Below are 13450 nucleotides of genomic sequence, written 5' to 3'. Positions count from 1 at the left end.
GTAAGATCCTTCCTCCATGCCAGGAGTCTCACCCCCTCTGCACGTTGCCCTCGAGGTGGCTGTGGTGGGGAAGAGACCATTGTTCACCTCCTTGTAGATTGTGTCTTTGCGAAGAAGGTCTGGAGAGAGATGCAGTGGTTTCTGTCGAGGTTCATCCCGAGCAGTTCTGTGACACAGGACTCCGTGCTCTACGGGCTGTTCCCAGGGACACACACCGAGACAAACATCAACTGCAGCCGGAGGATCATCAACTCGGTGAAAGACGCTCTTTGGTCTGCCCAAAACTTGTTGGTTTTCCAGCACAAAGAGTTGTCCCCGACCGAGTGTTGCAGACTGGCACATCCCAAGGTCCAGGACTGCGTGCTGAGGGACACTGTTAAGTTTGGGGCAGCCGCTGCAAAGGCGCAATGGGGAAGGGTCGCTGCCTAAGACCTTTCTGCCACAGTGCACTGAGGGACTGGGAACTGTAAAGAGCCCCTCAGGCTGTACAGCTTAAAATGAATGTCTGCCAATGATTGTAATATTCATTGTTTGTACTGATACACCTTGTGATTCATGTTGTAAAAGTTGAACCTGATTGTATTTTTGTAATGGTGATATTGAAATGGTTCGAAATGTTTTTGAAGATTTAAGAATAAAGTATATTTTTGCAAAAAAAAATGCATAATACCTGCATATGATCCAGCAGTCTCCCTGGAGTTGCTATTATAATGTTGATTCCATTTGCCAATTTTTGTGCTTCTGCAGTTCTGTTGCTGCCTCCCATGAGTAAGCCATAAGTATGAACATGGTGTGTCATTAGTTCTTTCAGAACACCATATGTCTGCATGGCTAATTCTCTAGTTGGTGACAGAACAAGGACACCTGTCCCTGAGAAAACAAGTTTATTTTCAATTACAGACCAAAACTTCAGCTTAGCTTTATGAACAATATCTTTCATCTATTTCTGCTTCAAAATTAGAATGACTTTATTAGCAAAGAATTAAGAATTTAATGGGGCTGAAGGGAAAGGAAGAGAAATCATCTCAAAACAAGCTCAATTAAGATACTTTATACTTTCACTGGATATTTCCAAGAGAATACATTGATAAGGTTTGAAATTAAGGTTAGCCAGAAATGAGCCAAAAATACTTTACACTCAAGTTAGATTTTCTTTCAGAAACAATTCCAGTATTGATCAAATGAGTTTTTAAAATCAAATTACTGTGGACGTAGGATATCTGAAATAACAAAAAATTTTGCAAATGTTTGGCAGCACTTGGGGAGAGAGAACAGCAGAGTTAATGTTTCAGGTCTATGACCTCTTTTCAGTTCTGATGAAAGATTGCACACCCGAAATGCTAACTCTGTTTCTCGCGCTAAAGATGTTGCCAGACTTGCTAAGCACTTTCAGCATTTTGTTTTAATTAAAAGCATTATTTGCTACCATCTAAATGTTTGAGCATATTGCTCCAAACACAAGAATCAAAAATGCTATATTCAAATAATTAGCATTAAAAATATAAATTAAAATAAAATGTATCCAAGAGCGGATGGACATGTATCCAGCTTCAATCAATTAACATAGTTTACAACTTGAGCCATTTGTTTACCGTTTCTGGGCATGAACCTAAGTTTGTAGATCAGTTCAATGGCAGGAATGAGAAATGCCAATGTTTTCCCACTGCCTGTCTTAGCAGCAGCCAAAATATCCCTAAAAAAAAAGATACAGAAAGGGGGATTTAATTTTATAGCTTTGGTTGTAGTCTTCCTTCACACTTGTATTACCACCTCTATTGAAATATGTTGTGCGCAAGAAAACATGTCTTATAAATTTATATCCATTGACAGGGAATGTTTTTTTGAATTAAATGCTGTGAACAAAGATGACAACTCCAAAAAAATATAATTTACACTAAATATGTTTTAAAAGTAATAACATTCTCTCAACTTAGATTTTCTTTTCCTGCTTCAATAATTTACATTTATAGAGTACCTTTAAATGTAGAAAAATGCCCCAAATGCTTCACAAAACTAACAAAAAATGGACACCAAGCCAGAGATATGAAAGGATGAGCAAAAACTCAAGTGATGGTTTTAAAGAGGCTCTTAAAAGAAGAGAAAGTCAGGAGGCAGAGGAGTTTGAGAAAATTCCAGAGTGATGGCCGCCAATGGGGCAAAAAGAGGGGAGCCTGCACAAGAGATCATTGAAACAGTTTTTAAGCAGGGGCATTGAGGCTGCAGGGAATTTAGAGATAGGGAGCAGTGAGCCCATGACGGGGCTTAAAAGTACAAAGATGAGAATTTTTAATTTGATGCACTGATTTTGGAAGGCAAAGTTGCTCAGTGAATATGGGAGAGATGGGCAAGCAAATCTTTTTGTGGGATAGGGTATAAGCAACAGAGTTTTGATAGCTAAATCTTAGAAAGTGGAGATAGGAAGGCAGGCCACAAGAACATAATCAAGACTGGTGTGACAAAAGCATGAATGAAGGTTTCAGTAGCAGAGTTGAAGTAGGGGCAGAGGAGGGGGATGTATGGAAGTACAAGTAGATGATTTTTGTGATGGAGAGAATTATGGGCTTGGAAACTCCACTCAGAATCAAACAGGTTGTTGAGACTGCAAACAGACTGATTCAGCCTGAGACAGTAGCCAGGAAAAAGAACAGAATTGCTGGCTATGGTACTGAAATTGCAACAGGAGCCAAATATGATGGCTTCACTCTTTCCAGATGTTTAGATGTAGGAAATTGCAGATCAAAGGCTGGATGTTGGACTAAACTTGACAATAAAGAAGCCGTGGAGGAGTCAAGAATGGTGGAAAGGTGGAGGTGGATGTTATCAGCAAGTAGAAGTTCAATTGATGTCTGTGGATGAAATCTCCAAGGGACTGCAGATGAAAAATACTGCCATGGATAGATCCTTGGGGACCTCAGGGGTAATACTGCAAGAGTAACAGTTTCTTCATCTCCACTTGCTGTGAAGGAGAGCTCAGAAGAGAGGTCTATCCTATGCTCCCTCTGATTGACTGCACCGCTCAAATAAACTAAGGATGACAAAATAGCATTGTGACAGGAGAAAACAATATATACTTAAAAATCACAAAAAAATATTGAGCACGTAATAAATTTATGATCAACATAACTTACCTCCCCTCCAGCAAAGGTCGGATACTTTTCAGTTGTATGTCTGTCATATGAGTGAAGCTCATGTCAGCAATCCCTTTTAAAGTATTCTCACTAACCATGTCAGCCAAAGAAGAAAAAGCAGTGTCTTCGAAAGCCCCTGAACACAAACATGAAGTTAGCTAAAAGCATCACCTGAAGGGCCAGGTACTCAAACATCAGTGATACTCACCATACCTTTAGAATCAAATTTTGCTGAAAAATTTCACAAAGCATAACCGCTCCAACATATTAAAGTTCATAAATGTTGACAAAGTTACAAAGTATTGATAGTATAAAACACAGGCCATTTGAGCCAACAGGTCCATGCCAGTGTTTATTCTCCTAACCCTCTTTAGTTAAACCCATCAAAGACCAACCGCAATCGGCAATCATACACAAAAATATATTTTTCTATAATCAGGCTCATTTGCTTTCATTCACAATCTTTTTTTGTTTTTTTCAAATAACATTTAACTTTTGTACAGATTAAAAACTGTTAAGCACCCAACATCATTTCCTTGCCACAATGCACATTGGCAGTGTAAAGGGTTGCCTTTCCTCAAGTACTGTCCCTTTCAAAATTGCTGCCATCAACAAATCGACCTGGTCCCTCAAATCCTTGCAACCTATGTTCCCATCTCCAATCTCCTTTTCCTTGTGGCCTTGAACAGGTTGTCACCTCCCAAATCAATGCCTATCTTTTTCACAAGTCCATGTTTGAACCTCTTCAAAAATCAGGTTTCCAAACCGCCACAGCATTGCAACAGTCTTATTCAGACACAAATGACTTTCTATAAATGACCGTGCAGCCCTTTTTGACATCCCTGTAGCCATTGACATGGTTGCTCATGCACCTTTCCTCTACTGTCCAGCTGAGTGCAACTGCCCTGCCAATCTGTCCCACTTTTACCCATCCAAACGCAAGCAGACAATCTCTAGCAACAGGTTATTTCCCTGCTGTGCCCCTGGAGTCCCCAAGAGTCTATCCTTGGCCCCCTGCTGCTCCCTCATCGATGTGCTGCCCATTGGCGACATCAGCAAACCTGATTTATTTTTGGTATGAACTATAGTAAAACAGCCGGTTCTACCTCAGCACCACCACCACTCCTGACCAATCCACTGATACTTCTTGTCTGTCTGTTTATCCAACATTCAGTCATGAAGAGCTGCAATTTGAGCATACCAATGACACACTTGATATGATGAGGAAGTACATGTATTCTGCTGGGAGATTTTGGTTGACATTATTCCAACTCGTTTTCGTACACAGCAGCAGTGCAACAGCACTCTAAGGTTTAAATCTCAGAAATAGGTTTACCTGTCAACCCTAAAGGCAAAGTCGGCTCTCCATCATGTTCAGATTGCTCTTCAATTTCCTCATCCTTTTGATCCTGTTTCACTTCTGAGTCATCAGCTTTGTTCACTTCCAGCTCACCATCCTCCTCCTTCGCTTCAGCATTCTTTGGCTTTTTGATTTCTACAGTAAAAGAATAAACTAAGTTAAACTATGTCAGACACGTTACATTGACAACATTAAAATGTATTCTCATTTTCAATGCTGTAAACAACTTAATGGGTCATTATTGTCTCTATAAAGGTGCAGTTGTATTGCTGTTTTTCATCAAATCAAAGAAGTTTTGGCTATACATCGATACAAATGTGCAAATCCAACCCGTATCAGAAATGTTGGAGCTCTCTCCTGACTGCAATCAAAGTCTACAACAACATCTGTGCTCTGCTTTCCAAACTACTGATTTCTGCAAATAGTGCAACATAACTATAAAATATATTTTGGAGTGTGTGTCTGTATAAAAACTCATTTTCCCTAATGAACTGAGTTAGCAAAATGGTTCAATGAGTATCAAACACATCAAGGTCACATGTTGCACAGGTAAATACATCGAAATAGTCTTGTACTGTACCTAAATAACGTACTTTGACCACAAATCAGAGCTAGGAGAGTTTTAATTTGTCAAAACAGCCATCGTTGTGGTTTGAATGCCAAATTAGATGCAGCTTTGTGCCTTGATCCTAAATTCTTTAGGCAGCACATTGAGATTAACCAAATATGTTTCATATGGAACCCTAACTGTTGTCAGAGGTGACTTTTTGATTCCATTTGACACCATCTCAACTTGAAAATGAAAGGCACAAGGGTGCTAATAAAGCATCACCCAGTTCTGTCCAAAACATGTACTTACTGAAGCTGTAATTCTGAAAATTGAAACCTAATTATACTAGCTTGACAAGAGCTCCAACATCTCCATGTGAGCTAATAACTTATTCTCAAATCAAGATGCTGAGTTTTCCATCTATGTGGCATTCCACACAGGAGCCAAGACCAAGTGAAGCCTTCCGGTAATAGGGTTGCAGCCTCAGGAGTATTTTGACTGGTTTAATAGGCATAATTTTAAATCATATAATGTGCCTTTGCTTAATATTGCCATTATATATTCCTTTGTTCACATTTATAATAGAAACTACCTATGTAAACTTATCATGCTGTGATTACACACTGCTTACAACAAAAGCTCTGCACTATCAAATATCTCCAATCCTGTAATCCTACTTTACCCAATCTTGATTACATAACAGAAACAAATATATTATATATATATAAAAAAAATAAAAGCGATTAGTGCAGAATCTAGTCGATAAAAATGGTTACAGAAATTGTTCTTGAAGGGTCATAATTCTAGGGATCCTTACGTCAATGATATAATTAGAATGATAAAGTGGTTACAGCACAGCTAAAAGCTTTATCTCATGTCGTCTCTGGCTCTTTTGCCAATCACTTAATTCTCAGAATTTCCTGCAATTAATTATTGCAGTATTGTAGACTTGATTAACTGCAAGTTAAAATTCTTATCCATTCCATCATTTCAATGACAGATAATTATTTTATGCATTACTGAAGTACTGAAGGCAAAATTGACTTACCAGTTTCCTGGATGTTAGTTGCAAGCTTTCTTTTCTTTTTGGTTTCTGATACAGGTTTCAGCTCAGTCTCATCTTTCATAATTCTCTGTCCTTCCTTCAACACTTTTGGAGTATTTTCCTGATCAGTTGCCTCCTCTGGAGGCATTTCATTTTCCACTTCCTTTTGTTTGACCACTGTTGACAAAGTTTAATTTTGTTCATACAGTCCAAATCCACTGAAGGTTCAAGTATTAGATGTTCAAATTGGCTCAAATCTTATACTTGGTTACTGATGATAATCTTAAATTGCTATATGGAGGAGTTGAGAATTGACTATAAATGAATCAGCTCCAAGTGTAAGAAGACTCACAGTGTCCTTCATGATCTGATGCAATTCCAAAAGGACTTAGTGGTCAATAAAGTACATTTTGGTTTTTTTTGAAGTGTAGTCACTGCTGCAAGGTAGGACATTTAACAGTCAATTTTTGTATGGCAGGGTCCTACAAACAACAATAATAACCGAGTGTCAGCTGTGGCTTAGTGGTAGCTTTTCTGCCTGACTCAGAAGGTTGTGGGTTGAAGTCCCACTGCAGGCCTCGAGCACAGAAGTCTAAGCTGACACTCCAGTGCAGTAATGAGGAAGTGCTGCTCTGTTGGAGGCACAATCTTTCTGATGAGATGTTAAGGCAAGGTCTCATCTGCCCTTGCAGGTCGACATAAAGATCCCATGACACTATTCTGAACAGCAGGAGGGGAGTTATCCAGGATAATACACATCTCTTATCACATTGCTGTTTGTGGGAGCTTGCTGCCTGCAAACTGATTGCCACCATTCCTACATCACAACAGTGATGACACTTTAAAAGTGCTTTATTTATCGTAAATAATTTTGGGACATCCATTGGTCATGAAAAACCCTATAGAAAAGCAAGATTTCCTTTAGATAAATGTATTAGCTGAAGGATAAACATCAGCCAGGACACTGGGGAGAAATCCCCTGATCTTTTTCAAAGTAGTGCATTGAGATGCTTTACATTCACCCGAGGGCAGACGAGGGTTGAGTTTAACATTTTATCCAAAAGCCTGCACCTCCAATTGTGCAGCACTCCCTCACTACTACAATGAAGTAACAACAGTGCTCTCAAATCTCTGAAAATTGCAGCTGAAAAATTATTTTATGGAATTGAAGTTCTGGGACATGATGTAGTATGCCAAAAATGAGCTTAGACTTCATAATTGCACCATGCACAAAAATGAACCTTAGAAAAACATAACATGCTGAAAATTCACAGGTCAATGAACATCTGTGGTGTTAACAGATAAGGTTTAGACCCTTTATCAAAGCTAAAGTATTAACTTGTCTATTCTCTCAATGGATGATAATTGGCTAGCTGACGTTTCTGGCAATTTTCTTTTGTATCATGGAGCGTGGGGTAACATATTAGTGTGGATGGAGGAATGGTTAACAGACAGAAAGAAGAGAGTAGGGATAAATGGGATATTTTCAAGTCGGCAGGCTGTAGCTAGTAGAATGCGGCAAGTGATGGGGCTTCAACTATTTATAAACAATATTAATGGCTTAGACCAAGAGGCCATGGGAGGAATGTATCCAAGTTTGCGGATGATGCCAAGCTAGGTGGGGACGTAAATTGTGAGGAGTAAACTTAGAGGCTGCAAAGAGATAAAGACGGGTTAAACAATTGGGCATAAAAGTGGCAGGCGGAGTATGATGTGAGCATGATACTGATAGGAAAGCAGAACTTTAAAAAAGTGACGCTTGCAAATCTTCAGAGAGAGAGAGTTGTGTGTATAAAGTTAGCACGCAGGTAAAACACGCGTTGGGAAAGGCAAATAGCACCGATGGCCATTATTGCGAGGGGACTGGGGGGTTCAGCCTCACACACACCGGGAATCTCGGTCAGGAGACGCCGTTCGGCCGTGACCGGTCCCCCACCCGCCCAAATAACCACCTCACACTCACCTTTTCCGCCCGCCGCTGAGTTGATATGTTTAATTTTGGCGTTTTTCTTCTGCAATCTTTTCCGGATAATTTTCATCTGTAGATCCGCCATTTTGGCAGCAGCACGTGAAAGAGATGAGGACCCTGTCCACTGGGCTGGTTATTGCAGTGCCCGCTAACGGGAAATAACCACGTTCAAATCATGTGCTTTTTTAAAAAAAATCTACGCTTGAATTAAACACGTCTCCTCGTGAAATTATATTCCAGGTGTTTTTCATAAGATTGTGATTCGATTTTCTCGGCGATATATTCAGACAGCTATCGAATGCGCAGCCGCAGTTCAGAAATGTCGAAGGGGGAGGAGTTTCCGAGAGGTGAGAAGACAATGAGGAGCCGAATAGGGGATTTGTAATGAAACAAGAGATCCTGGAACCATAACTAACATTTGTTGAAGAGAAGAGACTGGATTGATGTCTGGATTCTCTGAGATATTGGGATCTTCTCACATTCCACATCTTCCTGCCTAAGTTCAGCTCAGAGCCCATATTTCTGAAACATCCCCTGAGCTCGGACTCTACGTGAGAGGATTCATAACATTAGAGAAATAACAGCAAAGTGGGAGGCCATTCGGTCCCTAATGCCAGTGCTGGCGCTCTCCTGTAACCCCAGATCTTCTTACATTTCCTTCCTTTCAAATACTTATTCCACACCTTTTTTAAATATCTAATTCCTACCTCACTATCCACTTTGATGAAACATTCCAGGGTCTAATAGCTCTCAGTTCAAGGACTTTTCTCCAGGTTGACCAACTGTTCTGTATTTTATGGGATTGCCCTGCATCTTTAAAGTTTGTCCTGTGTCCTGTTGGAAATCTCCCTGGGATGCTGTTTATCCTGCATTTCCATTTGTGCCCTGAAGTCTAGGGCTGCTGACAGGCTGAAGGCTCTGGTCTCCAGGTTGGAGATGTGGGTGTGACTTCTTGCAGCTCGCTTTGACTCTTTCACACAGGGTGCAGGCATACTGGGCCAAGCACTCCTGCCTCACTAAGAAAGAGCGGGTATGGCGCAACGTGAGGCTGTGCAGGGAGACTAGCGGTGGTGCAAGCAGGCCCAGCCAGGTAATAGCAGTGGCAGTGACGAGATTGGGACAGGACTGGAGAGGAGAGAGCTAGAGCTAAAGGACTGACTCTAATGACACTTAGAACTTTCCCAGCCAACTTAAAACATATGGTAATTGTCACAATTTTTGTCATCAGACATTTTGGGCACATTGTGTTGATTGTCAGGCCCAGATTTCTGAAGAACTGTGGAAGATTTTGCAGCTACTGCTTTCACCCTGCAATGAGTTGATGATCTCTCAAATTTTGAAACACTGTGGTCTCCCACTGCTATCTCAGCCATTTGTGACAAGTCAAGTATCAGTTACCCAAGTCCACAAACAGCCTTTGAGGGCCCAGGCCCAAAATCCTGGAACTCCCTAACAGAACTGTTCCTACAACAGATGGACTGCAGCAGTTCAAGAACTCTGCTCACCACCACTTTCTCAAGGGAAATTAGGGATGGGCAATAAATGCTGGCCTAGCCAGTGACTCCTACATCTTATGAAGGAATGAAAACAACATGGTGACTCATATTGCATATAAGCCTGGTTCTTAAAACTAGGGCCCCAGCTGCTCTCTGATTCCTCCTTGCTAAGGGGGTATCATGTGAATGGACAAAAGCAGAGCAAATTGACACAAATGCTCTGAGCAAGTTGATCATGTCAGACTTTAACTTAAAGGTTCTGAGCTCTCTTTCTCGCCCCTCTTTTTTCAGTTGCAATGGGCAACTCTAATAAAGGAAATAGGAATAAGTACCCTATTTCTGTACAGTACTCCACGACCAAAAAGGGATGTGGGTCCAAACTGCTAGATTTGTCTGAAAACCCATTTGAATTTGCTAAGGCTATTGCAGGTCAAGTTTTGATAGCTCTGGAAAAAGAAGGATTGGACTTCCAACAAATGTTAGCTTTTTCAGCTGATAATTTTGGGATTCATCACTCTGCAAACACAACACTTACAGGACAGAACCCAAAGTTTTTCAAAGCTGGTTGTTTGGCTCGTATTGTCAACAATCCTTAACTCTGCAGGGCAGAGATTATGCTTAGCTGAGGTGACAGCCAGTGATATCATGCGGCCTCTGAGTCAGAAGGCTGTATGTTCAATTCTCTACCCCAGAGTGCTGTGGAAGCTCAATCAATGAGCATGATCAAAACAGAAATCAATAGATTTCTGGATACTAATGGCATCAAGAGATGTGAGAATAGTGGGGAAAATGGCGTAGATGTAGATAATCAGCCATGATCTGTTTGAATGGCAGAGCCAGCCGAATGGCAAACTGCTCCTATGTTTCTACAGTCCAGAAACATGAGTGCATAGTCTAGGCTAACCCTTAACAATAGTACAGTGGGAGGTGTCCTCTTTCAGATAGGACTTTAAACAAAGGTCCGATGACCCTCATGAGGACGTAAAAGATTGCACGGCATTATTTGAAGAAGAGCAGGAAGAATTGTCCCTGAGTTTTAGCTAAGCCAACAACAGTAAAACAGCCTATCTGGTCATTGATCTCAATGCAATTTGTGGACATTGCTATATTACACCAGTAACTATGCTTCAGATATACTTCTGTCACAGAGTTTATGTATTTTGTTGCCAGTAATCAGTGTTTTAACGTGTGAGGTTAGTGAGTTTTCTTTCCCTCAGATTAATTTGTCCCAATTTAAATGATTTCCAGCAGCAACATTTTGTGAATTTAAAAGTAAAGAAGGTTATTTACCTGGAGGTTTAATGTGACATTTCACACACACTATCACACAAACAAAAAATAGGTACAGATGAAAGAAAAAACAATACAATTACAATCTGGAATTATTTCAGTTTCTTTCATAGCAGGCCTGTAGTTTCTTTGATGAATTGATGCTTCAGCTGGAGTGGAGGTCTTGGAAAAGCTGAGGATTCTCAATAACCTGCCAGGCTTCTTGTTGTTGAACTGCCAGGAGGTCAGCTCTTAGGTGAACTTGAAGTTGGAACAGGTTAGGGGGAGAGCCCTTCTCCCACTTTCAAGGTATAGCTATACATCACCCTAGTTGCATTGTTAACGTGCAGCTGGTTCAATGATTTAAATGGTGTTTCTGATATATCTGTATTGGTGTTACTGATCAGAATAGCTTCTGCCGTTATTTTTAAAAAGAACAGGTAACAAAGATGGCTGTCTTAACCATGTGACCCATGACGAGTCCAAAATCCTCATTCTAAAAAAGGTGGTGGGTTGGATTGATACACATCCCTTGTTGTAGATTTCACACTTTATGAGTTTTGAGATAGCCAGGATTTTTGTAATTGAATGACCCATTCCATTTAAATTACCCTTTTGAATGCCTTTCAGGAAAACATGTTGAATTTCAATGTTTCTGCGGTCCAGGGTGAAGTAGAAAGTTGAGATGACTGATAGGTTTTAGTTTTGTTCTATTGACAGTTCAGTCTTAACAAAAGGACTTGTGAGTTTCACAAGTGGTTGTGATTGTCCATATTTTAAGTAGGTATTTAATTGAGTTTCAGGTCTGTCTGGAGCAGATATTGCCAAAGTAACATATGTTGCCAACTATCTGAAGAGCGTGTGTCCATTTTATTTGTAAAATTTGTAATATCTTGATGTTTGTACTGGGCATGACACTTCATTGGCTACAGGGTACTTTGGAACATCCTGAGGTTGTTAAAGGCACTGTAAACCATAAATGCATGTTCATTTCTTATTTAAATGTAAGTTTTTTCTTTTACTAACCCTAGTGCTAAACTGTTTGAATTTTCCAGGTTTAGGTTATGTTAATTAAAGTTGTTTGTTAAAATATCTTTGCCTGAATAAAAGTTCTGAATTTAAACATGGTTGTTTAAGTTGAATCTTTTAGTAATGTTAAATAATGATGGAGAATAATTGTTAAAAATGAGAAGTACAATTTAGATTAATCTTAAGTTTTATACTTTTTGATCTTTTTGTATGCGTGAGGTACTTTATTAAACTTTTGAATTAGTTATAATATGTATTACCCTTGATCCAACATTGTTTTTTATATAAAGAGATAAAAACAAAAAAACTGCGGATGCTGGAAATCCAAAACAAAAACAGAATTACCTGGAAAAACTCAGCAGGTCTGGCAGCACTGCTTGTTTGTCGCTACAACCACACCAACCCCCTCCACCTCTCTGTCTCTCTATCTCTCCGCCCCCCACACACACACCTTAAACCAGCTTATATTTCAGCTCTTTCCTGGACTCGAACTCAAGTTCTGTCGAAGGGTCATGAGGACTCGAAACGTCAACTCTTTTCTTCTCCGCCGATGCTGCCAGACCTGCTGAGTTTTTCCAGGTAATTCTGTTTTTGTTATTGTTTTTTATATCTCTAACAATGAAGGAAATTCGGAAGTGATTATAACAGTGAATCTTAATGTTTAAATCTGTGTCTACATTTGAAAGAAACAGGCTAAATTCAAAATTCTTGTCTTCCTCTCTACAGCTCATTTTAATATAGATTTTTGTACATATAAATATATATATATGTATACCTGCCACTGAGAAAAATCCTTATTTTTCTTTAAACATTATTTGCTTCTTCAATATTGTAACTGGTAAAGTTGCCCTGGCTTCAATGAAACCACGAGTGTGAAAGGAAACATGAAATTGACATGTAAAATTTGTGAGAAAGTGCTAAAAATCTGACTGTAAACTTTTCTATAGCACCCTCTGGTGACCAATTAAAATAATTACTACAATTCGAGATGATTTTGACAGACTGCTTCCCTGCCCAGGGTGTTTCTAAAGGCCTTGTGCAACTTTAATAACTTTGGATATACCCAAGGTTGTAAATGGTGTATGAAAGCAAAGTTCATTAAATTTAAACACAACACAGTGCAAAGATCTATACTTCAATGTAACCACCATCCTTAGTGATACATCATTCAATATAATTTTCCAACAGTTCACCGTTACTCCTACAGCCATAATTTTCAGTTTCAGCATCATTCACACAGTATTAATAACTACATTCACATTAAAAACTACAAAATATGTTTTCATATATCATTTACAGTTTGCTTGTGTCATTTGTACATCCAAATTTATTAAAGTTTAATGTTGCCCAAGGACTTTAGATATGTTATTACCCTGTATAACAGTGGCTACAATAGACAACATTAGGCACAGTGCAAATGCTGCAGATATGTACTACATGTTCTTTTATAAGTGACATTTTTCTATCTAGATATCGACCACCGAAGCTGATAAAGTTATGACTGATTGCTAGGGGCTTTCAGTATTGTAGACTAATCTTTACCATATCATAAGTATTAACTGTTTGCAATCATCCATAATCACTTGCCATCATTTTGTACAGTA

General features: G+C 39.4%; 1 protein-coding gene across 1 annotated transcript in view; it reads right to left on the bottom strand.

The window, feature by feature from the left end:
- ddx18 (DEAD (Asp-Glu-Ala-Asp) box polypeptide 18) overlaps positions 1-8166 on the bottom strand; it is a 28788-nt gene extending 20622 nt beyond the window's left edge. The window contains exons 1-6 of the mRNA XM_041201371.1: positions 8047-8166; positions 6087-6260; positions 4465-4623; positions 3129-3264; positions 1593-1693; positions 671-870 (exon numbers count right to left, since the gene is read on the bottom strand). Of these exons, the coding sequence (XP_041057305.1) occupies positions 671-870; positions 1593-1693; positions 3129-3264; positions 4465-4623; positions 6087-6260; positions 8047-8137 (861 nt within the window). The 5' untranslated portion in view covers positions 8138-8166. The remainder of the gene's footprint in view (positions 1-670; positions 871-1592; positions 1694-3128; positions 3265-4464; positions 4624-6086; positions 6261-8046) is intronic.
- Positions 8167-13450: the final 5284 nt, after the last annotated feature.

Source organism: Carcharodon carcharias, chromosome 12 (genome assembly GCF_017639515.1).
Source record: "Carcharodon carcharias isolate sCarCar2 chromosome 12, sCarCar2.pri, whole genome shotgun sequence".
Classification (NCBI taxonomy): domain Eukaryota; kingdom Metazoa; phylum Chordata; class Chondrichthyes; order Lamniformes; family Lamnidae; genus Carcharodon; species Carcharodon carcharias.
This window is presented reverse-complemented; position numbering and strand designations above follow the sequence as displayed.